General features: G+C 44.0%; 3 protein-coding genes across 6 annotated transcripts; 2 read left to right on the top strand and 1 right to left on the bottom strand.

Annotated features, from left to right (window-relative positions):
• The first annotated feature begins 466 nt into the window (after positions 1-466).
• LOC100827463 (transcription factor MYB1) lies at positions 467-5,840 on the top strand. The gene is made up of 4 exons (XM_010234261.3): positions 467-1,114; positions 1,483-2,275; positions 2,354-2,424; positions 5,393-5,840. Exons 1-3 carry the CDS (start codon positions 493-495, stop codon positions 2,379-2,381), a joined length of 1,443 nt encoding a protein of 480 aa, XP_010232563.1. The 5' UTR covers positions 467-492; the 3' UTR covers positions 2,382-2,424; positions 5,393-5,840.
• Positions 5,841-9,030: 3,190 nt separating this feature from the next.
• On the top strand, positions 9,031-12,414 carry LOC100825802. 3 transcript variants are annotated; one of them, XM_024460305.1, is made up of 4 exons: positions 9,037-9,173; positions 9,381-9,533; positions 9,646-10,167; positions 11,792-12,414. In XM_024460305.1, the coding sequence occupies exons 3-4, from the start codon at positions 9,662-9,664 to the stop codon at positions 12,012-12,014; spliced, it is 729 nt and encodes a 242-aa protein (XP_024316073.1). In that variant the 5' UTR covers positions 9,037-9,173; positions 9,381-9,533; positions 9,646-9,661; the 3' UTR covers positions 12,015-12,414. The 3 variants fall into 3 exon arrangements, with proteins under 3 accessions (XP_024316074.1, XP_024316073.1, XP_010232561.1); XM_024460306.1 differs by lacking the exon at positions 9,381-9,533 and having other exon boundaries at positions 9,031-9,173; XM_010234259.3 differs by having other exon boundaries at positions 9,049-9,533.
• Positions 12,415-13,886: 1,472 nt separating this feature from the next.
• LOC100825493 (phosphatidylinositol:ceramide inositolphosphotransferase) lies at positions 13,887-18,828 on the bottom strand. 2 transcript variants are annotated; one of them, XM_003564566.4, is made up of 12 exons: positions 18,424-18,828; positions 18,242-18,331; positions 16,438-16,524; positions 16,276-16,344; positions 15,722-15,802; positions 15,569-15,640; positions 15,397-15,457; positions 15,224-15,326; positions 14,995-15,090; positions 14,875-14,921; positions 14,633-14,793; positions 13,887-14,344 (listed from the first exon to the last, which is right to left on the bottom strand). In XM_003564566.4, exons 1-12 carry the CDS (start codon positions 18,454-18,456, stop codon positions 14,264-14,266), a joined length of 981 nt encoding a protein of 326 aa, XP_003564614.1. In that variant the 5' UTR covers positions 18,457-18,828; the 3' UTR covers positions 13,887-14,263. The 2 variants fall into 2 exon arrangements, with proteins under 2 accessions (XP_003564614.1, XP_024315367.1); XM_024459599.1 differs by lacking the exon at positions 18,424-18,828 and having other exon boundaries at positions 16,438-16,670; positions 18,242-18,319.
• Positions 18,829-25,431: the final 6,603 nt, after the last annotated feature.

The following is a 25,431-nucleotide window of genomic DNA, read 5'->3' as shown; positions in this document are numbered from 1 at the left end:
GTAAACTATTCTTTTTACATGCTTGTTATGAGTTTTTTTTAACACGAGTAGTTTTCAACGAGAGTTGAATGCACCCCAAAAGGAAATTAATCACTATAAACAGATCACCCCCACTACAAAAGGAGATCACAAAACGGTGCAGGTTCTTTTTTGTTGTTGTTGAGAGCAAACGGTGCAGGTTTCCACTTTCCAGTCATGTCACGGTGGGTGTACAAGAAGTTTTCTTTTTGAGAATCTTTTACTCCGTATTTATTTTTGAGAGGGGGCGTACAAGGAGTTGAGCTAACAGTACATACAGATGGGCTTCAATCTTATGGCCCTAAAGCCCAGAAAGAAGAGTCTCCACAGAGAAAGAAACACGGAACACGTTCTAGAAAAACACGGAACAAAAAAATGTTGACTTCTCCCACAGGACTGAAAGAAAGTTGACTACCTGGGACCCGTATGGCAGCCGTAAAAAGGCAACACCAGTTTTCCCACCCCACCAGCACCATGGTTTCCGAAACTGCCGTTTCGCCGCAGCCGCTGTCCTACCCATCCGCCGCCAACTCTGCCCATTCCAGCCCAACTTCGCCGGCCGACGGGACGGAAGCTCCAGCGCCGCCCCAACTCCATCCCCAACCGCACCATGCTTCGCCATCGCCACCCCCCTCCATGCCCGGCGAGAAGGAGGAAGCCCCAGTCCATCCCCAACCCCAACCGCACCACCCTCCGCCGTCGTCATCGTCCTCCCATTCCACCGCCGACGAGACGCAAGCCCCGGTCCCGCCCCCTCCCCAACCCGAGCCGCACCACCCTTCGCCGTCCTCCCCCTCCATGGCCGAGATGCAAGCCCCAGTCCAGCCCCAGCCCCAACCAAACCATTCGTCGCCGCCTCCTTCCGGGGATGACGGCGATGACGTGGTCTTCACCGGCGCGTCTGCAGCGTCTGGTGAGACAGTGAAGGGGCCATGGTCGCCAGAGGAGGACGCGCTGCTAAGCAGTCTGGTGACTGAGCATGGGCCGCGGAACTGGACGCTGATTGCGGGCGGGATCGCCGGGCGCTCTGGCAAGTCCTGCCGCCTCCGCTGGTGTAACCAGCTCAACCCTAACGTCAAGCGCAAGCCCTTCACTGGTATATTCCCTTTTCATCCATTTACTGCAATTTGCCTATGGGTTATGTAGTACTCATGTACCAAGAATGAAAATCCTAGAATTTCATTCGTAATGCGCAGTCTTAGATGCACTATTAGTTCTGTTGTTAGCATTATTGACATCATACTTTTTTTTTGAGGAATCACCCGGGTGGGGGGAGTCTCCCCACCTGAATATATTACTCAAACAAGCCCGAGGGGCAATACATCTTGCGGGAGCATATCTCTTGTGTGGGTGTTATGTAGCATATATTATTGACATCATACATCATACACTTAATTGCTTGTTTGGGTGTTATGTAGCATATCTCGTGTACTTGCTCTCTAAATCTGTGTTTCTTGGCTGCAGAAGAGGAGGACCGTATTATAATGGAGGCTCATGCAGTTCATGGGAATAAGTGGGCATCTATTGCGAAGCATTTGGTTGGCAGAACTGACAATGCAATCAAGAACCACTGGAATTCCACTCTGAGACGTCGGTACTGCACTGGTAGAAAATGCACACAAGGTAGTGCTGTAGAGCAACCTACTGGAGAGATGTCTAGGGCGGTTTTAGAAAAACCACGGCCATTGGTCGAGCATAGTCCCTTCAATGCTATGGAAGTGAAGGAAGCTCCTGTGCAAAAACTATCTGGAAGCTGTGCTATGGCATTGCAAATCAGAGATAATAACAATTGTAGCACTCAGGTTGTTGAACAGCCATACCTGGTTCCTGTGCAAGCTGGAAGCACTTCTGTGGCATTGCAAACCAGGGATCATAACAATTGCATCACTGAAGTTGTTGATCAGCCATACCTGGTCCAACCAGTTGCTAAGGTTGGTGCATTCAGACCATACAATCAAGGACCTGTTCAATCAACGCAAAAGGAAATGTCGAGTTCAACAAGGTCTGTCTCAACCCTTCAAGCTCTCGGTGCTGATCTAACATGCTTTGCTGCTGATGTGCCAAACAAATGCGGCCATGGTTGCTGCAGTGCTGAGGAGCGACCTCGTAACGACTCGTTATTGGGTCCTGAGTTTAATGAGTTTGAAGATCATCCCCCAATTCAGAACAGTAGGTTTGCTTCGTTGGTATCAGAACTTAGCAGCATTGCCTGGATGAACAGTAGTCTTCAAACAAGTGACGCCAGAAACTCCTTGCGGTACGTTCCTCCATCGTGACAAATTAGGAATCATGTGGGTCGGAATACTGAAATATTAACCGTTGTTTCTATATTCAGGCATAATCAAGTCAGCCCGATATTATAATCCTATGTTCCTGGCTCCTGAGCTGCGTCTTCCAGAGTGCAAGGCATGTGTCACCTTCACCTTTTAGTATATATTTCTTTCATGCTCTTAGTGCTATTCATTCAGATTGCATCACACAGGTAGTTAAATGGATATGTCTGTTGCATATTATAAGGAAATCCTATATCTATTTGCATTCAGTTTTGTCCCTGGAAGAAAAAACATGATGTCACGCCGTTATGGTCCAGTGCTGAATAATGACTCTCTTCACTTCTCTTTTTCCTTTTAATCGCCCATGAAATTGTGTACGTTTAAATTGCAGTTGTTTCCGACAGGAAGCATAAGGAATCAGGCTGTAGATAGACCCATACTTATTAATTCCATTGAGGTAGTCATTTCGATTTGGCTTTTGGAAGGGAACATTTTGATACCGTAGTATTCTGGTGTGTCATTCCAGGTTTTTATATACAATCAATATTTTGTAATTTTACAAGGCATATAACCAATACAAAATGAGAAAAGAAATGGTGGCCAAAGTGCTGAACCCACCTGTAGTTAAAATAATCCATTGCTTCAGGTACACAAGCCCATGTGCATGCCCAATTGCAAGGACTCATCCCAATAGGCCATTACATGCTTGTAGCGAACCAGTACAATGGCCAGGACATGATAATACCATATCGCGTAGAGAGAAGGAAGCAATAGAATATCTGCCTTTATATACACTGGCCATGTGATGATGTCAACATGCTCCTTTCGACTTTATTAAGCTGCACATCCATGGGTACAATAAATATTTTCAACTGGCTGTGGGATGGCTGTACTGAGTGTTTCGGCCGGAGTAGATGGATGAGTGCCTCAGCATACCGTTTTTGAAGAAAAAATGGAACATTTCAGTCATTCGGCCGGAAAGGGATGGGATTAATAAGTATGTGTAGACCCCATAAAATTGAAGCTTTATTGTGTGTGTGTGCTTGTCTGGGATTTTAACCATCATTAAATCTTACTACTTTTACTATATTGTTGTAACAGAATATGTAGATCTTCCTGTTCTATGAGCACCTTATTTCATTTATTATCTAGTACTACTAGCTACATCTATGGAAGTTTTTTTATTTCTTGAGTTGTTTAAACGCTTGTGTCACATAAACCCTAACTTTGTGCAATATAAAAAAATATCTCAAAATACAAAAATTGTCTCAAAAGATTGTGACATGTATGGTATGTGTACTACATAGAATAAATTATAATTGCGGTAATTTCTTGTCAACTTATGAGATAATATCGGCGACAATGAACGAACCGCCATTGACTCAAATCTTTATGAGTATATGAGTTTTTTTTTTTCTCGAAACACATCAACCGAATCAACTAATCAAAATATCGTGATACAGATGTCTACTACATAGAATAGACAATAATTGTGGTAATTCCTTGGCAACTTAAGAGATGATTCGGCGAGGTTGAACGGACCGCTGCCAACTAAGATCCATAATAGTAAACTTTGTACTGAATCGCCGACACTTATTATGGATCGGAAGGAGTACTATAAAGAAGGCAATTGGTGGCGGTGGTCCGTCACCTTCTCTTCTCACCTTACACATAACCACCTTTTACTTCACCCACACTACTATTACCAAAAGAGGCATACATTATGACCTTATTCGGAGCACAAAGGTCAAAGGACCACCTCTGCTTTGTGTCTGTCCATTCAGAGCACAAAAGACATAAAAATTGTATGACACACTATACAGTTATGGTAACTGCCTTACTCCTTTCATGTTTTTGTGGCAAAGCACGGGCTCCTTACTAGTAAGAGTAAAGATTTCCTACAGTAACATGTTAGTCTCATCTTCCCATAAACATTTCACCATTTGGAAGGGATATAGATCTACAATGGCGTTGGCAGCAACAGCTGTAGTTTCATGTCTTTAGTGTTTCTGTATATGCCATCTTAGTCAGACATCAGGTTTCTTCCAGCACCATTGTTTATATTGTTGGCTGTCCTGATGGGCCTGTGAAAGGCTAGATTCGTGTCTCCCAATTACTCCCTCCGATCCATATGAATTGTCGAAATATTACATGTATCTAGACGCTTTTTAGGCATAGATACATCCATATTTGGGCAAATTTGAGACAATTAATATGGATCGGAGGGAGTAATTTTCTGCTAGTTGAACATGAAGATGATTGGTTATGACTCTGAATTGCTATAATCTATTAGTAGAATCATGCGAGGCACGCCCTTGGTTTGACTTGCTCTCATGAGTATTTCACAGCAAGTTTTTTCTGTCGAAAATTAAACTCTGGCATGTACCTTTATATATACCATTGAACATTACCAGTATTACTAAGCTTTGTTTTCTCTCTGCCACTCTGGTGGTCATTTTCCTTTATAACACTATAGTGATGCTTACCTATATTTGCGCTCCTAACAAGGGATGGGAAATAGTTTCTGCTAGTCCTATGTTGTACTGATTGATTCTATTATTTTGCCGTTTGGTTTTATTGTTTATTGCAATCATTCTCTTTGGTAGGGGTCTTGGGTGCACATCTTTTGGTTGCTTCACCTATTTATGGTACTACTGGTGCTTTTATTTGCCTCTACCCTATCTCTAGGTGTATATGGATTCCAGTGAACTAAACATTAGATTGTACAAGTCTCCCTGGTTGTGGAGGCCGGTGGTAAGATCTCCATTTAGAAAGAAAAAAAAAAGCTTCCCAGGAGCTCTTGTTTGTACATCCTGTAGACTACTAATTTTCTGAACCAAGTCTCTATGACGGTCATCTGGTCTAAGTCTCGAGGCTCCATTGGTATCTAGTAGACAAAGGGATGTGTAAATGCTAGTTTTAACCAAGCAATGCCTAATGAATTATACTGCATGGGCTGCATCTTGCTAATGCCTCACTGGGAGGACAGGCATCTGATCATTTTGCCATTTCTGTGTTCAGGTCTTCATATTAGCCTATTAGGCATGAATGATGTTGCTTAAGATGGAAATAACTGGTGTTCTCCTTCTCCTTAAACACAGGTCACACAATCTTCTCAGCATAAAGTTGCAGCAACCTGACGCTTGTCACAAGATGGTCGGTTCCCTGGACCCTACTCTCTCAATTATAGGATATGCATGTGGAATTGCTGATATCAAGATTCTGTACCTCATGGGGCGAGCCATGGATTCTGATTGGAGGCTTTACAGGTTTCTAAGATTTGGATAAATTGAATTAGGTTATATTCTTGCTTCCAGCCTCGATGATTTGACAGGAGTGGACCCAAGAAAGTCGTTGCATTATTTGACATCTTCATTCTTTGAATTTACCTGTAATTGATTTCCCAGTGTTCCTGCCTTCCTATTTGCATGTGTTCCATCTTAGGTTTGATGTGGCATCTGCACCCATAGACATTTTATGATTTCTGCATAGCGAACAGACGGTGATATTTCTTGGCAAAATTGACCGCATGAGACCGGTCTTTATTTCGTTCCTCTTCTCTCTGCTCACCATACTCTTTCCAGCTAGTTTTCCTTTGGGTGTTTTGTGGTTGATGGTTACAGTTCCTGTATGTCATGGGGCACGAAGATAACCATGCACTTCCCCTGAATAGTTTCGATACTGTCAAGCTTGGTCTTGCTTGTAGTCTTGTAGAACCTTCCGTTTATATCTGCTAGTCTTGCTGTGGACTTGTTGGATCGAGTTATTAAGCTGTGCGTGGCCGAGGTCATGGTTCAATGCTGCCTGCCAGCCTGCGATGAACGATAGTGGCGTTGGCGTCTGCTCTTACAGGTTGGCAGCGATGCCGCCCGAGAAAGCAGTAACATTTTTCTTTTGAGATGGGGAGGCAGGGAGCAGTAGCTAGTTTATGGCACGATGTTTTTCCGCCCAAAATTCCAAAAATATAGAAAGAAAGATAATGATGTACGGAGAAATATAGTGGCAGTTCGGAATTTCGGATCCTAACCTTGTCGTAAAGCTTGCCTTGCTTTGACTTTGCCGTTGCCACTTTTGGTCTCTTGCGAACAATCAGAAACTTCTTCTTGCTAATACTCCCTCCGTCCGGTTATATAAGGTCTACGTGAAATTATATACCAAATATTGACCGACAATTGTATAAATAATATTTCGTACATGTATAAAATTATACCATTGAAAAGTGCTTCCTAATACGAATCCAACAATATTATTTTTCTGCCACAATAATTTCATATTATTAATGTAATTTTTTGTCAAAGTTCGGCATAAAATTTCTCGTATTCCCTCTATTCCAAAATATAAGACACACAATATATCGTATTTAAGTTTTAAAGACTGTCAATTTTTCTAAGTTTGTCCAGCTTCATAGCAAAATGCATTAACATCTACTATATTAAATCAGTACACGACATTTAACAATAGATTTATGATCTTGATTTCACATTATAAATGTCAATGTTTTTTCAATAAACTTAGGCGGTTAATTAAAAAATGTGTCTTATATTTTTGGACAGCGAAGTACCCGTGAGGATACGGCATTGTTTAAGGACATTAATTTCTGTGCCACTATCAAAGTGCAAAATTATGCATGTGCCACTGCGAAACTCGAAAGTTCACTTTTCATGAAGCATATGAGCTCCATTTGACCTGATTTTGTAGACCTTTATACATTTATTGCAATTACGACTGTGAATTAAAATTAAAATTTTCAATGTAAAATGATTTATTACAATTATCTCAAAATTTTATATCAGTTTATTATTTTTGTGTATTTATAGTAGATCCACATTTTCTATGAGCAATGAGCATCTAGTACAACTCATAATTTATAGATGTCGTTTACAACATCACATACACCTACTATTTTTTTTTTCCAGAAAAGGTGGATAGCCCTAGCATCTGCATCTACTAATGCACACAGATAATCGCATGGTTGGGTGCATACGTAAACCTTGAATATAACTCATACGTAGTATTATCTAAGTCGTTATTACGGAATTAAAATATACATATTACATTTATGAGTTTTCTTAAAATATTTATGTGCTCATATTTTTTTTTCAATCTACTACTCCCTCCGTTTCTTAAATTAGGGCGTATATTGTTTTCTTTGACCGAGCCTTTGACCAAGATTTAGTCTATTAATATATATTTTTGTGAAATAAAATTGATATCATTGGATTCTTATTCAAAAGTACTTGTTTATGATTATGATTTCTATCGCGTAAGTCAAATATTGATGAAGTAATCTTTGGTCAAACGCTCGGTCAAAGGAAACAATATAGGTCTTAATTTGATGAACAGAGGGAGTACTAAATACAAATTCTCTCAAAATATTTATTTGAGAAAATAATATTTCAAAGTTATATGTTAAACTTATCCAATATATTAAAAACATCATGGTATACATATATGTATCATATTAAATGGGTGTAATCAAATGATCGAGGAACAAGTTAGAAAGTAGTTTTAGTGGGACGAACGAACAACCGACTACAATCTTTACAAGTGTAAAGAGAAGATTAGAATTACTCCTCCTTCTAAATATAAAAAGGCCAACACAAAATTATGTGCTAAACTTTAACCAACTACTACCTCCATCTCATATTAAGTGACTTTCTATTACATGTATCTAGACATTTTTTAGTTACCGATACATTCATATTTGGACAAATTTGAGTCACTTAATATGGAACGGAGGGAGTAATAGATTAGTGGCACAAGATTATTGTGATGCAGAACAGAAATTCACATAGGTCTTCATTTGGAGATACGGAGGAGAGGTTATTACGGAAACTTGCTACCGGATGGGCGTTGGTTGCATCGTTCTTCATGAATCCGTTTACCGCACCTACCGATTCCAGGTTCCCAGCGCAGATTAGCAAGGCTATTACGCTAGGATGTGCACGTGGTGATGCAGCGACAGAGCAGTTTACTCAAGCGGCCAGCCGTGCTGAAATGAGGCCGGAAAGCAAACAAATGGACTAACCAACCAACTTTGCCGACCAGGGAAAGGAAAGGCGTCTGTTCTGCCCCCAGGCTATTTGAGAGGACACCAACGTTGGCCAGCCGATGAGGTGGTCTTATTTGAACTTTAAAGCCCCCTGTTCGCCGCGCACGCCGGCCGGATTCCTTCGCATATGCAGTAGTGGATCCTCACTCGCTTTCATCAATAAAATCGAGGTCTTTTTGTTAATTCTCCCACCGCACGGAAATTCTGCTGTTGTAATCACGTGAAACATAGTCGGAGAGATACCAGTATACAGCAGCACCTGACTGAGCTGACTCGTCGGCTGGCAAGATGCATGATCTATCCTGGCCAGGCCTGTCCTGGGCAAAAGCAGGCGAAGGAGAAGAGCGGCCGAAAAAGAGGATTCCAACAGTGCACGGTCGAAATATCGCGGGCCAAAAAGGTTGATTTGGTGCTTTCGTCCGGTTCGGGGGGGGTGACCTCGTCAAAGGGTAATTGCCTTTTTGGGGGTTTATCACGATCAGATGTTGTTGCGATTTGCCAAAGCGTTGTGATATAAAATCAGGAAATTGCCCCTCCAAGACGACTAAACAAGTGTTTTTCAGGCGCTCCACGTCTTTCACCGTACATCTTTATGCTTGTGAAAAATGGTCCGATCGAACGACTTTCTCGCTCTCGGACCCCAAAATCCAATAAAATATCGAATAGATCACATGACACGGTCTTCCCACATTTACTACTCCCCTAGACTACGACCCCAAAGGCCCGTGTGAGTGATGACTGACGAGAGGCAGAGGCAGGCAGACACCATTCCACCTCCGTCGTCCCGTCTCGTTCTCGTCTCTCCTTTCTTCCCGTCCCCGACAAGAGCAGTAAGTCTTTTCTTTTCCCCTTCTCTCCTCTTCCGCCCCGGGACTCTTTCTCGGTCTTGGAACCGCACTTTCTATTGCTGCCAGCGCCGTCGTCTCTCTTTCACGGTTCCACCTCTTTTGGTTTACCTGCTGCGCGCTCTAGGGTATGGATCAAGAATCCGCTTCAAAATCCAGTGTTTTAGCCAACTAATGACGCCTCGTCGGTAGGTAGATATCTCAAATCTCTTTTGGAGCTCCGCTTTGGATTCTTCTTGGGTCGCCGCTTCTCGTGAATCGTGATCAGCCGCATTGTGTTGTGAAGTGGCAGCTCTGTCTGGGTTCCTTGGAGCTGCTTTGGAGCCGCCTGCAGCTGCGAGAGTGGTATTTAGTGCGCGCTTTCGGCGTTTCTTGTTTTCTACCTTCCCTATTTCCCCCTTGTCGGAGGAGCATTTGAAGTGATTCTTTTCCTCCTCTTGGATTGATTGTTTTGTAGGTTTCCGTAGGGGGCAATGGCGAACGACGGCGAGCAGTCGGCGATCGCCGCCGCCGTCGAGCCTGACGTAGAGCGGGAACGCCTCGGCGGCGGCGGGAGGCGGCTCACCGAGGAGAGCTCTGACGAGGAGGAGGGAAGCCAGCGCTTCTCGGACGCCGAGGACCGGTCATGGCACTCCCGCCAGAACTCCGCCGCCCTCGAGAACTACACCTCGACGTGCACGCCCGTCCCCTCCGGCGCCGGCGGAGGGGAAGGGGAACGCGAGGTCACAGCCGGGGCCGGCAGGAAATCGTGCGTGTCGGAGTGCTCGCTGGACGACGTCGACCTGGAGGCGGGGCCGGCCGAGATCACCAAGGCCAGCCCCGACAAGGACGAGCTGAACTGCCGCATCTGCCACCTCGGCCTCGAGAGCGCCGCCGTCAAGTCCGGCGCCGGCATCGTGCTCGGCTGCTCCTGCAAGGACGACCTCTCCTGCGCCCACAAGCAGTGCGCGGAGACCTGGTTCAAGATCAGGGGCAACAAGTAAGCCCAACTGCTCCTCGTTTGATATTTTTTTGTTTGGCGAGTTCGGTAAATCTGCAAACCTGTCATTGTTTGTTTAGGATAGATGCCCTTGTGAAAGATAATGCATTTGGATGCTCGAACACATGATTGAGGAATCTTTAGTAGGAACTTGTGTGTGTTTTTTTCCTTTTGATTTATTTTGGTTGGTGACAAAGCCACAAAGGTTACAGGGAAATGTGTGAGAGGACATTGTAAAGTTGAGTATGATTAACCAGTAGGCTATAGTAAAGGCTTAGGAATCCGAATATGGTAGATAGAACATTGGAGGTGACAAAGCAGGATTCCTTCTTTCGGACTGCCTTTTCTTGCAGATTCTTGTGTAATTCTCTTCATCTCTGCAAGTGGAAGTGTTGACCTTTTCCTGTTTGATCTGTATGACATGCCTTTGTGGTGGTCTAGACTATAGAAGGGGTGCTATTGTGTCACCTTCCACTAAAAAATGTACTTCATGAGAAATGGCCAGCAATCATAGTTCATTGCAACCCACTGCTCTAAGCCCAAGTCATCAGGATCTTCTTGTTGGGAAAAAAAGGGAGGGTTCCCACTTCCCAGTGGAGATTCTACAACATGTAGGTTATTCTTGAAATAAGGAACTAGAGAATTCAGAATCGAGGAGGAATAATTGTTCAGCAACTGTGCTTTTCAGAATAAAAACATTGTCAGAAGAACCTGTTAGATTCTAGTACTTGTTTTTTGAGAGTAAAAGTATATTGTGCATTTACCTGGCAACGGATGCTGATGAGCTAGTATGAATATGCTATTGTAGAATGGTAGTGATATAAATGAAGTGGGAAAAAAAATGAAGGCGATCGCATCTGGTGCAAAAAAGAACATAGTTGCATATGGTGTGCGGCCTTGGAGAGGAATCTTCACATCATGAACAAGACATTATCTTCAAGCAACTACAGCGATGTGCCTCCCTGAGTTCTAGATTGAGGAAAAAGATAGCAGCAAGAGCTTCTTTAAGTGCACGTGTCGAGATGGACAGACAACTTTGTCTCTGTTTGATGCATATTTCAACTTTTTTACTGTAGAACCGTTCTAGTGAGGACTATGTGATGTCTTTTGCCTTCAAAACTTTTTCGCTGATGTGATTCTATTACATCAGCAACTTTGTGGTTTCAAAGTTGGAACTGTCAAATAGATCAGAGTGCTAAATGTAACAGAATTTTATCTTGACAATTGTTTATTTAAGAGCCAAGATAAGCAATTGCGAAGATACTGCAGCATTTGGACCAAACCACAAACATAACCTTAATTCCACCATTGAGTTGATCTTTCTCTTTGATCAGATTTCAGATGAAACTGGCTTCTGTCTTTCCACTGCCTAACATCTATTTTGCTTCAACAGTGGTTTAGCTGAAACATTATCAGGATGTACCACGTTGAGGTTTCCTATTATTGCTATTGTCCTTAAATTATAGAGGCTTAGCCGCTCAAGGGACATTGAATATCAAATGTGTTCCTTTTGTTGTCACACAATGAAATTTTGCTCCGTCATTTACTCTTGAAATACAAGCATAACCTCATTATGTGTTATTTGATTGTGGAAATCCTAAAACATGTTCCTTTCTTTTCTTAGGATCTGTGAAATTTGCGGCTCAACGGCATGCAATGTAGTAGGTTTCGGTGATGCGGAGTTCATCGAGCAGTGGAATGAATCAAGCAACTCTGCATCTGCACAAGCACCAGCCAGTGAAACGCGGAGGTTTTGGCAAGGGCACCGGTTTCTCAACCTCCTTCTCGCCTGTATGGTGTTTGCTTTCGTCATATCCTGGCTCTTTCACTTCAACGTCCCTGGTTGAACCCTGTCGCCTGATTTTCTCAATAAAATGCTTCAAAGCCAAGCCACTGTTTGTGCCAAATTGCTGACCAATATCAAAAGAGTAGAAAAATGAAAAGCAAACTCGGTGGAACTGAACTGAAAATTCCAAGAAATCTGGCTGATCATTGGTGGAGTGGGGGTGAAAGCATGGTTGAGGATGGTGTTAGTTTTATAGGAAGTCCTTAGTATTGCATCAGCACAAAAGAAGGCAGATATTGTGTAGAGATTGGGGCATGGTGCTCATTTGTAATCAATCGTTCGTGGTGTAGGTGAAAGCAGAGAACAGAAAGATGTGATGCATGGTCGCTTTACTATTAAGGTTTGAACAAGTTCTTTTTGTTGATGTGCTTATTAAATGCTCTACATCTGCTTACAGTTTACTTTCTTTGCTGTTCCATACACTTGGGACGTTTGATCAATTTCCATGATTTCTCACCCTGACCCACAAGGACCTTTATCTCTGTTGCAAGACGTGGACCTTTATCTGGATTCTGTAGTATATTGTTTGAATCTCAATCGGACAGGCGACATGGGTCGACGTGGAACTGCGGAATGCAGGGGTATAGTCTCGTGTAGGAGACAGAAGTTTCACATGAATTTTGTATGAAACCAAATATAAGTGGAGTAAGGTGGTACTCCCTCTGATCCTCTTGACTAAAATTTGTCTAAATATGAATGTATCTATTGTTAAAAAGCGTCTAGATACATGTAATATTTCGACAACAATTTAGAATCGGAGAGAGTACATAATAGGCTCATGCCTATTTAAGAGGTCGCTATTCTTTTTTTTCGATAGGAAGAATTTGCACACAATATTTTTTTTAAAAAAATACTTGAATGTGACCCGTGGATATTTGATTTGAGTTTTTGTAGTTGTAATTATACCCAAAAACTGAAATATTGAAGAAAAAAACTTACTTAAATGTGGTCCGAATGGATGTTTAGAAAAATCTAAACCTGGGCACCATGGTGCTCCATTTGAGCTTCCTATATTTGCATATAAAGATAGCTCATAGGTTCCGACCCTGCAATTTGAGACTTATTGTGGTTACCCCTCAGTTCACAAGGAATTAGGCTACAATTCTGATTCCAATTTATTGTCCAACCGACCAGTTGGAATTCTCCGCTCAAGAATTACAATTTTCCGAATTTTGTGCTTAATCTGTAATCCAAACGGGATCCAAATGTCCAATATTCAAATGATTAAGGCCATAGCAGTACCAAAACAATCGCGTGTGGCAGTAGGGAGAGTAGCATGCAGTTTGCAGGATCCACGGAGGACGCGGTCGGTCACCCTAGTCGCAGGACTTCCCTCAACCCCGCCGGAAGCCGTTTTCTTGAGACGACACGAACTCGCTGAAATCCATGCGCCTGCTCTTTTCGCAGTTCCTCACGTTCTGTGGCAACAGCGACGCCATCGCTATCGCGCACAGGCCGCGCATGTCATTCAGTGCGCGTGCTCGGGGCATGAGCATGAATGAGCTTTTGCCGCTGCACATGGGGCGCACGCAGACCCGCAGGTGCAGTACTACAACGAGACGATGAGCGCATGCTCCATCGTGCACGGGACGCCATCGATGGTGCGTCCGCTGATGATTTTATCTCCGATGAATTGTGCCAGTTTCTGCTTTTAGAGGCGGCGGGATGTCTGTGGGGGCGCTCCCGGCCGTCTCGTCTCCCGTGAGCCAGGCAGCAAGGTGGTCACGAGATTCCATCTCCGCCCGGATTACTCGTATCATTCAAAGGAGCCACGCGTGCCTCGACTCACAAGTTTTTATTTATTTATTTTTAGACACGACGACTCACAAGCTGGTAAAACCAAATCTTCTGTGGCAATAGATTGTCCATGACAGACATAAAAACGACTAAAAGGTCATCATTAATTGATTATATGCATCGAGACCAAATTTACTTTCTCGTATCAATTTCACCTAAATCACGTTTTCCAGCTAGGCGTTTTCACATCATCTCAAAGCTTTCGGTCATGCTGACATCTAAACAGTAGATCTAAAGAATCGATAAATAGGGAATCCATACTGTGACGACAACCTGAGATTATGGTTCAGTTCTTTACAGCGTGATGACTTCTTCGGCGCCTTGGGTAATTCATCACTGGTCGTAGTACCACGGGATTGCTGAACAAAATGCTGCCGGAGCAGCAGGCAATTTTTTCTCCCTGCAGATTCCTCTGTAGATTTGAAAGACAAGCACCCTACTAAAAGCAGCTGATCATGTACCGTTGGGAGTGGCATCAGAGAGTGTGTGGTTGATGTCTTCGCCATGCTTTCCGTTCATCTGCAGCCGTTGTCGCTGCAATAATCAGGAAAAATGTTAGATTAGGAACTGGTAAGAGAACAAAAAAAGAGAGAAGATAGAATACGCATTAGTTAAACTCCTAATTACTCCTTCCGATCCATATTAGTTGTCAAAATATTACATGTATCTAGACGCTTTTCCGGCATAGATACTTCCATATTTTGGCAAATTTGAGACAATTAATATGGATCGGGAGTAATAAAAATGAAACACAATTGCCAAACACTCCTATAATTAACTGAGAAAGTAGAAAAATTAAGGTGCTTCAGGACTGCACAATACCCGATCAGTAGAATCAACAGTGTTTCCGTTCAACAACTTATGGAACTCGTCCTTCATTTTGCTGTCCTTCTCAGGCTTATGGAGCTCTTCATTTGTCCTGTCATCTTTATCTTTTGTGCTTACTGGAAGCAAAGATGATCCGCTTGTACGATCTGGCATTTCTGCAGAATTGCAGTGAGGCTTGTTACAACATGCGTCATACAGAAAATTTCGTACGATTTCAAGAGGCTAAACGAGGGTACCTGGGAGATTCTTGTCAACAAAGAATACAACCAAATTGACTGTATACCTGCAGGGAGAGGATTTGTCAGGAAGATTCCACAGCAATATAATCATGTAAATGAATTGGAATTTGATCTTACCAAGCAACAACAACATCCACAGTGTAGTGCTTGCGAGAAGCAATGATAAGAAGACTTTGGATTACAGCCATCAGCCAAGCAAATAGCTTAATCAACCTAGAAAATCAAGATCCACCAGTTATACACTTATAACAGAGCTGATCAGGGGTAGTACCCGGCAGGCACACAACTTAAACAAAATCAAATGAACACCTTACAAGCAAAAACACCCACAAACATATTTTAGTACCTTCTCGATCCATACTTATGGTATGTACGCACGAAAACAAGAGTGAAGATCATGTGAGACGAAAATATCAGATCACCACAGCCAAAAAGCACTCCACGAGGAACTGCAAAGAACAATTTAAAATCAAGACAATTTTCACTTACAACTGCCAATACAACAAATGGAAGACTCACAGTTGATCAGGAGCACTTCAAGAACATTATTCGGTGGTGGAAGAGTGGCCAGTTTCGAGCCCTGCAAAAGCAAAGGAAAAAATTCGGTAGGCCTCAGTGCCAAGCTCTCATGAGTGGCAAGATAGCTCATAAGCATGCTTTAGCTAAAATTAGATTGAGATTTTAAGATTACCTCACGGCAGTGATAATTTGGACCAGGAAGCTGAGTGGAATAGAATGTAATAATTCGTAAAAACTGTGAAGCCTGCAGGTGAAAAACATTACTGGCTGGAACATGCATATGAATATAATGATGGAATTTAAGAGTTAGGGTAACCCTACTTACGACTAAAAATGCAAGCACCCTGCGCCAGAGGAGAACTGTGTAGAAACGTTTGCTATGATAAATAAAAGGGTGAAAACTCCACTGCAATACCATGAATAAATTGTCAAATCTCATAACATCACTGTACGACTTGAGTTAAAGATATCACGTAAAAATAATTTTCAGGAACTTTGAGATTGCAAATTAAGGAAAAACTTCTAGTGCCGAACTAAAACACTATGTGGAAGCTCCAAATTATCGTAGTGTAGTTCACACTGAAGAAGCCAACAGTTTATAAAACACAAATCCACTGACCATAGCCAAAATGCCATGAAATCTCATTGGGAAAATTACACATGTTCAAACAATCTCAATGACCATCATTTATATTTATTCTCAATGCCATTGCCTTCAAACTGTGTAGGCTTGTTCTTAATACTAACAGTAGATGTTTCCACCACATTTTTACTTGCTTAGATACCATCATATTAGGTCAACTTGTCTCACACATAATAAGAAGAAAAAAGGACATCCCGATCTTCCAAATCAACAGGTATTTAAGAAGAATCACCTACCAACAGAAACGAAATGAAGATGGAAGTGAATACAGTCTCACTAAGATAACCTTTGTCTTGCCCGAGCTCCTGAAAATATGGAGAAAGGTCGCCAGTGGCACAAAAAATCAGGATTAGGTGTTATTTAAAGTGTATGAGCCGAACTATAAGCAAATGACATACCGGAAGGGCCATAAATCCCATGTCCTGGAGTAGTGGCCCGGGCCGATGCAAGTAATGTACTCCTCGAGCAGCCAATCCATGGATGTACTAATTACAGATAAAATATTCCCATGAATCTCCAAAATCATCCATTAATGACTGATAATATATGTTTATGGGTAAAGCTTTTGAAGACGGTGTAGAATAATGAAAAGCCAGATATTATTAATTTTCCACTCTCTCAAAAAGAGAACCTGAATAAATTATAATGAGAAGAAAGAACTTATATTAGCAGATGAGGCAGATTGCAAGGATATGTCAGACATAGAAGCAGCAAAAGGTCCACTACCCTAAAGATTACAGGGGGTGTCGATGGATATGGCCGTGCAATTCAATTTTATCAAGAGATAAGCTGCACTTAATTTGAATATATCTACTCCTATATTTGAAGTCAAGCTAGCCAAAGGATAATATGTCGGCAATTTCTCATGAGGACCAGACGCCCAGTGATTTTACTCTTGTTTCTTAATAAGTAAATAGTTTACTTTAGTCGTTCAGGGTATTGTCTGAAAGAAATACGCATATGACTGTAGATTCTTGCATGATATATACATTCTCAGCAAGGTCATTTACAACAGTATTCAGTTCAACAGATACGCAAGTTTTCTGCAGGAGAAGACAAGGCTGCATGCAGAACAATAATAGTTTCAAGAAGACTTGATGCAGGAGAAGACATGGTGAAGTAACAGAAATGCCGAAGTAACTGTATAACTTTTTTTTTCAAAAAAGCTGGATAACTAGGGCAGTGTGCTTTTAAAAAGAAACCAATACTTTTAAAATGAAATCGAAACATATAAGAAGACTTACAGAATCAGGAAAATATGCAATGGGGACATGCTAGTTGTCTTAATGCAGGGAAACAAGCGACAAGACACTAGGCAACCATTTAGCCTAACACATATCACAATATATTCTTAATATTTCTCCGGCGCAACCAAAATTTGAATCACAAGAACGAGCCAACACTACTACTACCTATAGTGTGAATTTGCAGCGTTTTATTTTACTCTGAATTTGCAGCTATTTCAGAAGCATGTACTCCCTCCGTCCCATATTAAGTGGCTCAAATTTGTCTAAAAATGGACGTATCTGCATACTAAAATATGTTTAGATACATGTAATATTTCGGCATTTAATATGGGACAGAGGGAGTATCATATTAAGCTATTAAGTGGTGATGATGTATATGCTACTCCCTCCGATCCGTATTAATTGTCAAAATATTACATGTATCTAGACGCTTTTTAGACATAGATGCATCCATATTTGGGCAAATTTGAGACAATTAATATGGATCGGATGGAGTATTTTCCATGTAAATCTGCAGCTGTAGTACACATCATACAACATATCTCGCAAGTTAGCAGGTCTTGATGCTGCATATGCAGAATACACATCACACGTCAAATTTCACCCCATGTTACCCTTTTCCAAAGCTCTCCACCTGATTAACAGCACCTTTAGTACGAGCTGAATTATAAATTAGCATGCGTAGTTCAACCAACTATCCTCAAGACAAACTCATCACGAGATTCGAACCAATCCCCAAAATCCAAGACTCAAATTAGCAGCAATTTTACAATGTAGGGATAAACAAAACAAAATCAAGAAAAAAAAGGTACGAATAACAAAAAAAATTGCAAAGAAGTAGGGTGGACCATCCGCTACATCAAAAATATTGAAACAGTCAGAGCATAGCTAGCATGCGACTATCTTTTTTATACCACGGGAAAAATAATCAAGATAAATAATTTGAGAGGTTGACCTGAAACACAATCCCGGCAAGGAGCAAGCGCCACTTCTCGAACAGAAGCTGCAGCTCCAGCGCCGTTTCCGCGCTCACCTTCCTCCATAGCTGCACAGAGACCAATGGGGAAAAAGTTTAACGAACTATACCTAGAAATAGAAATATGGGGGGAAACCCCACAGATACCAACAAATCGAGACCTTGGTTGCCTCGCGCGCGATGTAAATCGGCATGGCTGCAGCTCTCGTTCCCCGTCCGCCGCTTACAGCTAACTCCGTGCGGGGTCAAACCCATGCTCCGATCCGCACATCACTGCTGGGATCTCGGCATCTCGCGCGGGAATTTCGGTGCCTCGGAACCGCCGCGAGATCGCCGCCGCCGCCGCCACTGAGTGGACGACGAACCCGGAGCTGCTAACTTTGGGGCCCCTCAGCGAGGAGAGAGCAGGTGCGTCAACGTAATCTCCGGTGAGGCGAGCGACGAGTGGAGGTGGGTGTGGTGAGGCTGCCGCTGAGGAGTCACGCGGCGACGGCGTCGACGGTTTGAATCGGGGATGGGAGGGTGGTTCGCGAAAACGGGGCAGGGAAGTGGGCGTTTTGGTAAAAGTGGTGGGATTAACTGCTGCTTTTGTAGACTGTAGTAGCCTCTCTCTCTCGGTTGCGTTAATTCTTTTCTTTTTTTTTAAACTAGCTGCGTTAATTCTTTTCTTCCATGCATATCAGGACAATGCGCAGACGTACGTATCCTTACGCAGATAATTTAAACTTAAAACTCGGCGATGTCACTATATACCTCGCTGTTGACGCTCAAGAACATGGTGCCAATCACTCGATCCAATTGTTCATTTGTGAAGACGACATAAAGGAAATCGAGCTGATTTCAGTGGTTTTCTTCTGTAACTTCAGCCCTGGATCCAAGTCCACTCGATCCGCCATAACAATCTGAAACACAAATAACAAAAGGGCCTGCCCACCAATTGAACCATACAAAATACTTCAGTCGTCACTCGAATGTTTGTTTACAGAAATGAAAGAAACAATTATGGAGTCCTGCCGGTGTCATGAGAGAGAGCATCAAACTTTGCAACATCTATCGACATCACGAAGAGCATTAATCATTCGGTGCAAGCTTGGCACAAAGGGGCAATTTTTCTGCACACGGAATACAACTGTCTGTCCATCTGGATGATTCGAAGACCACCTTCCTTTCAGAAAAACAGTCGACATTCGAAAGGAATAATCGGGAGTAAATTTAAAAATTTCTGTGGGAACTGGAACGCGAATGAGGAACGTTTGTCTGGGCAGATCGGTGTCACGCAAATACGCCGACACAGCTGCTACGAGACAATTGCATGACAAGGCGCACATCTGCACCCAACTGCTATCATGTGCAGGTGCTAACTGCTATGCTAACCTGGAGTAATTCGTAGTAGTAATATCACGGCACATATATATATGACGGGAACAAATCTGGGGCGATCCTGATCGCCGGCTTGATATCGCACACAGGACGCGCACATGACAACGGCGTGGGTGACGTGACTAGCTAGAGGAATGGTTAGCTTGTACGCGTCCGGCGGGAGAAAGCTTGCAGGTCGCGGCGAAGCAAATCGCAAGTGGACAAACCAACGCGACGAGGCCAGCAGCCGCGGTATTGCCGCGGAGCGGCGGAGGCATCCTTTTTTATCGGAACGTCACACGGTGACAATGTGACATAGGCTGGCAGCTTTCGTGCGGAAAGCCGGCCGAGACGTAGCGGTCAACCGCGCCTCAGTCACCATCATCTTGTGCCGATCACAGGGCATAATAGCGAATTACGGTACTCACTCCGTTCCATAATTGTTGTCTCAAATTTATCTAAAAATAGATGTATTTATTCCTAAAAAAACGTTTAAATACATGTAATATTTCGATAAAAATTATAAAACAGAGAGAGTACAAATTTTCTGAAAGTTCTTTAACGTGTGCTACGTTCTTTAATGGTTGTTTCGTTCTGAAGCAGGACGCGAAAGCATAATCAGGGTTACCGTTGTTCAAATTGTCCAGGTTGAATTGGTTCCTTTTCTTCTTCTTCTTTTGTTTGTGAACGGAGGATATTTTAAGAGATATTGGTCTTCTGTCAAGGGGCTCACAAAGAAACTGGATTCACATCAAGCCAAGACTCGGGCTGAAAACATGGACAGACAGACATGCTTCGCTGTATTTCATGACCTCCAGCGTAGACGGATCATTGAGCTCCTCGTCTCACGCTGCAGAGCTTTGAAACAAACCTGCATGACCTCTGTATATTGGACCAACGGTTCCCTGTCGCCCTAGACGAGCAACATATATTTTTTAGAAGAAACAACTAGTACTCCTGCTGTAAAAATTTCGATCAGTGCCGCTGTAAAAAGAAGAAGTTATCAATCCTGCACGCTGGGATATGGCTTTGCACGGGCACCTTCTTCAGTAAGCTCGCGAGTGTCTGAGGAGCATGGTCGATTTTCTTTTGAATTTAGTGAATAGGGGGTGTAATAGAGTACCTCATAGACTAGCTTCTTTTGCTAAAGGAGGTGTAGATGATGCGGTTTTGCAGTTTGAGTCACCTCCAGTCATTTTCGAGCTCCTCGATCAGAATTATAAGAACATTATTCCAATTTAATAAAACACCCTTACTTCTCGCAAATAAAAATCTTGAAGTTAAGGTTGAGTACCATATATGTTTACACCTGCTCGATCTAGCACAAACGGCTACTACTATGTGAACAGATTTGGGATGATCTCGTTCTGGATTTAATTTAATTTATGCCGAACATACGTAGACAATTCATACTTTTCCGTGATTGATAAACAGTTTGTGGGACAATACTCATGGGACACCAGCTCAAAAAAAAAAAACAAGGGACATGGGCGTTGGGCTGGTCAAAGTACAAAATGTTATTCTAAAACTATAGCCCGTGAACTGAACTGAAAGAAACGGCCTGCAAGCCCACAGTTCAGGCCTCAAGGCTTGACCGCTCGGCTATTGAGAAAGGAAACGCGTTCTGTGATGGGCCCATGGAGTAGCTAGAGTAAGCATCAATCGTGGGCCTTGAGGGTCCGTACAGGAAACATGGCTCAATCACAATAAAACTCATAAAACAACTGGCACTAAGAATATCCTCCGTAACACTCCCAATTTAAATGAGGGGAGACGGTAACCAAAGAACCTGACCAACCAGTACAGTAGTACTCCTAGACAACCATCGGGCCAGAAAGTAGACAGGAATATCCGTGCACATGCTGCCACCACACAACGGCAGCGAGCGCCAGCTTAACACTCGGTGCGAGCGCACTTACGCGCCGACCCTTCCACTCCACGTGAAGCATCGGCCGCGCTGTGCAAATGTGCAGTCGGATCACAGTTCACAAGCAACCATCATACAGAGCTCATGGCCAGGCCAAGATACCTTTTTAGCTGGACGCACGTAGCAAAACGATGCACCTTTCTTTGCCATCACAAATCCATGCGCCTTGGATAAACTAATAAAGCACTGGACCAGACGGGGAGTATAGCATAGAGCGTACGGGAACGGCAAGTGGGCGCGCGCACGTACGCGCCTGAATATACAAATGTGGAGGCGGTCATCGATCCCAGAGGCGGCAGACATGAGACGAAGCCGGCACGACCGGCCGCTCGACGAAAAGGCATCGGATCGTCGATGCATCATGCATGCACCTGAACTGAAATAATGCCAGATTGCAGTCCAAGTCTAATCGAGGAATTTCGGCTGGGGCCTCCCTGACGTACCGGCGAAAGACCAATCATTAAACAGTCTCGCGCCGCAGGCACATGGGTTGAACCAAGAGCGCGACAGGTGTTCCTTCCGTCCTTCCATTCCACTCCCGCCGGCACGTCGGGGCACATGCACGAGAGGGGCAGGAAATTGCTTGTACAGTACTCCGTAGGATATTTCCGTAAATCATGCATAGTATCATCACCGGGAATCGAAGGAAGTTGTCGTCGGCCCCCGACCCAAACAACTTGCGCCGTCACCGGCATAGCCTTGCTGGTGCATGAACGTCGTATAAGAGCACACACACATGGTCACGGACCGCTAGATCTGTCGGCTATAGCATCGAGGAATAGAATGGAATGGAACACCGGTATCTCCTGCGGGCCATGCAGCTGCGCTGTCCGTGTTGCTGTCGGTGTATGCGGTGTGTCTTGAGTAACATGGACAATGTCAAATCACAGATGATGTGTAATATTGGCAAGTGTTTTAGATGAAACACTGATGTGGATATTTTAATAATATGAATAGTGATGATATGTATCTTGTTTGGACTTAATCTAAGCAAGCCGCGAAGTAATTAGCTGATTGTTGCCGTCAAATTGTTTCATCAGACTCTTGCGCTGCGCTGCTGATGTACCGGTCCCCTCGCAGCCACAGACAGGACCAGCTTGAATGGAAAACCGAGCCAAGCCAAAACTGCTGGTGAAACTACTGGAGTCTAGTCAGACGCCAAACGGAGGATCAGGGTTCAGGGATACCTAGGAGCCTGCTTTTCCACTTTGTCCTTATTCATGTGTTTGTCTGTTGCGGTGTTGCCTCCGTTGGAGGGAGATTTCAAATGCTTCAGAATTTTCACATGGTTGGCAGCAGATACTGACAAATGGCAGCTATATTTGACTTCTAATTTAAAATCGCAATTTTTTGCCATTCTGCTGCCACTTGACTTCGTAGTAGTAGGAGTAATTATGTAGGAACTGCTTAAAAATACTACAACTGTGACAGTGGCAGGTAATAATAGGTAAGTACTCCACAAGCTTCCATTTGCACTGCATACGTAATTCATCTGGTTTGTTTAATTTGTTATGGCTCTTGGTTGCCCACGTCTCCAGCACTCACGTGAGTGTGACATAAGCACAGACCAGATCATGCTTAAGTAAATCTAATTGCTTGCAGTTGACTATTCCACATCTTAGAGAATATACACATTAAAGCCCGCGCCTGCCGTTTCAAATTTCAAGACACCCGCATGCCGCACGTCTTCTTCCATCTCAGACTACTAGCAGCCAAAGCACGGAACCACCGCGCCAGAGCATTTGAATTTCCTGCTACAATAGCAACCCCTCGTTCCCGTTAAATCGCCTCGTATTCTGCAGATTCAAAAAGATACTCTTCCCATCATTTGAGTAGCAGTGGCACGGGCACGGGTGGGGTATGCAGTTGCTGAGGTGCACATTGGAAGCAACTTTTGAGTAAATGGCACAGAACCATCACATTCAGTGACTTATGAAAACCATACCAGTTTAGCTAATTTTCACGCAGAACCGCCGCAATTCAGTGAAGTTACTGCACATAGCACTGATTTCGTCATTTGTGATGCATAAGCGCGTTTCTGACCGACCAGACCCACATGTTAGGTTGACCAGGACGAACCATCATAATCCTACTCCTACTCCTACATCCGCCCGCCCTTGCTCCCTATCAGCGCGCTGCCCCGCGCGGTGCTGCTAGTCCGCCGCCGCGCGCCTTCGCTGCATCCCTCCGGTTGCCTGGTTCCGCGCCGCCGCCGCCGCTACTACAGCCCCCCGTCCTACCATTGCTGCTGCCCTAACCTCCCCGCGCGTTGCTGCTTGTGCGCCTGGCTCCACGCGCTGCTGCCTTGCCTGCAGCTGCGCGCACCGCCCCTTCTCGCCCGTGCCGCCGCGAGCGCGCCGCCGCTGCTTGGTTGCGAGAAGAAAGACAGCAGGGAGGAAGAGAAGGGGGCGGGGAGCGAGCTGCTTGCCCAGACGGCATCCCAGAGCTGCGCGCTCTGGAGCTGTCCACGTGGCTGCTCGCCGGAGACAAAGAAAAGAGAGGGAGTAATCCAAACGGCTCTCATAGACAGCGTTAAACATCAGTTCGGCCCGATCAACCTGACATGTGGGCCCGGTCGATCAGAAACATGCTTATACGCCGCAATCGACAGAATTAGTGCTATGTGTAACAACTTCACTGAATTGCGGTGGTTCTGCACGAAAATTAGCAAAACCGGTGGTTTCATAATAAGTCACTGAAATGTGGTGGTTTTGTACAATTTACTCAAACTCTTTTGGACGATTTGATAAGGACGGCAGCATGAGAGCAATTAGAGAAGGCAATCGCAGAAACAGCGGTGACAACGAGACGGGAGCGGTCGACGGGGGGCCGTGGCGCCACCACCCGGCCGTTGGATCTCGGTTCTCGGCAACGTGACAGCCACATGCACCAGCTCGGAGCATCGGACGCAACCAACCACCTTTCCACCGATGCGACAGGCCAACACCGGTCGCACGGCTCGTCCCCTCGTACACTTCCGTCCTGCATCATACTCGTGCCGTTCCACGGACTACGGGGCTATCGCAATTGGCAAATACGGAAGGATCAGACGTGACCGTACCCCCGGAGCAAATTGGGCTGGGATCATACGACACATTAGTGACTGCTAGATCATGCATACTACCTGTAATTTTTAGGCTTTGTTTTTAAAACCCCAAAATAAATAAATTAGTGGAATTAAAGCATCAGTTCCCACATGAATATTGCGTAATTCCTACATTCTGAAAGCGACCTAAGCATTTATCCCTCTACTTAAGAAGAAGTACGGTAAGAATCTAATAGAAAAGAAAAGGTAAGAGTAATCAGGAAAGGAACATTTGGGGACGCAGCAATCTGATCGTGCCATACTACCCTTTTTAAAAAGGCACGAATCAGATCTAGTTCTTTTTCCTCACATCTGCAAAGGCCCTACCCATGTACAATTTCAACTAGCAACTCTCTCGACACATATCCAAGGTCGCTTTTGCTCAGAACCGAACCCGAGAGGGTTTGCTTTGGAACTCAATGGCCGTGCAAACATGAAACACAGCGAGACACAGCACAAAACAAAGGCAGCACGTTGACTGGGTCAGAGGCACCGGCACGGCAGCAAAGCTCCAGCGGGCAGCGGTTCGGCCAGCCAGCCAGGACTAGCCTGGGCGCAACAAGACGACAGGAATCTGCCATACAGATGCAGGGGCGTAACGGAATCTGCCACGCCTCTTCGGTTTCTCGCCTGCCTGGCCACGGAGCGCCGGCCTCGGGTGGACAGGGACCAGCGAAGATTCAGAACAAGTCGTCCCAAGATTAATCAGAGAAAAACTGTGGGGATCTCGCCCAAATAATTGGGGCCAAAAATTACGGGAGATCGAACACAGCCGTCGCTGTCAACTGGATGACGACA

Source organism: Brachypodium distachyon, chromosome 2 (genome assembly GCF_000005505.3).
Source record: "Brachypodium distachyon strain Bd21 chromosome 2, Brachypodium_distachyon_v3.0, whole genome shotgun sequence".
NCBI lineage: Eukaryota > Viridiplantae > Streptophyta > Magnoliopsida > Poales > Poaceae > Brachypodium > Brachypodium distachyon.
This window is presented reverse-complemented; position numbering and strand designations above follow the sequence as displayed.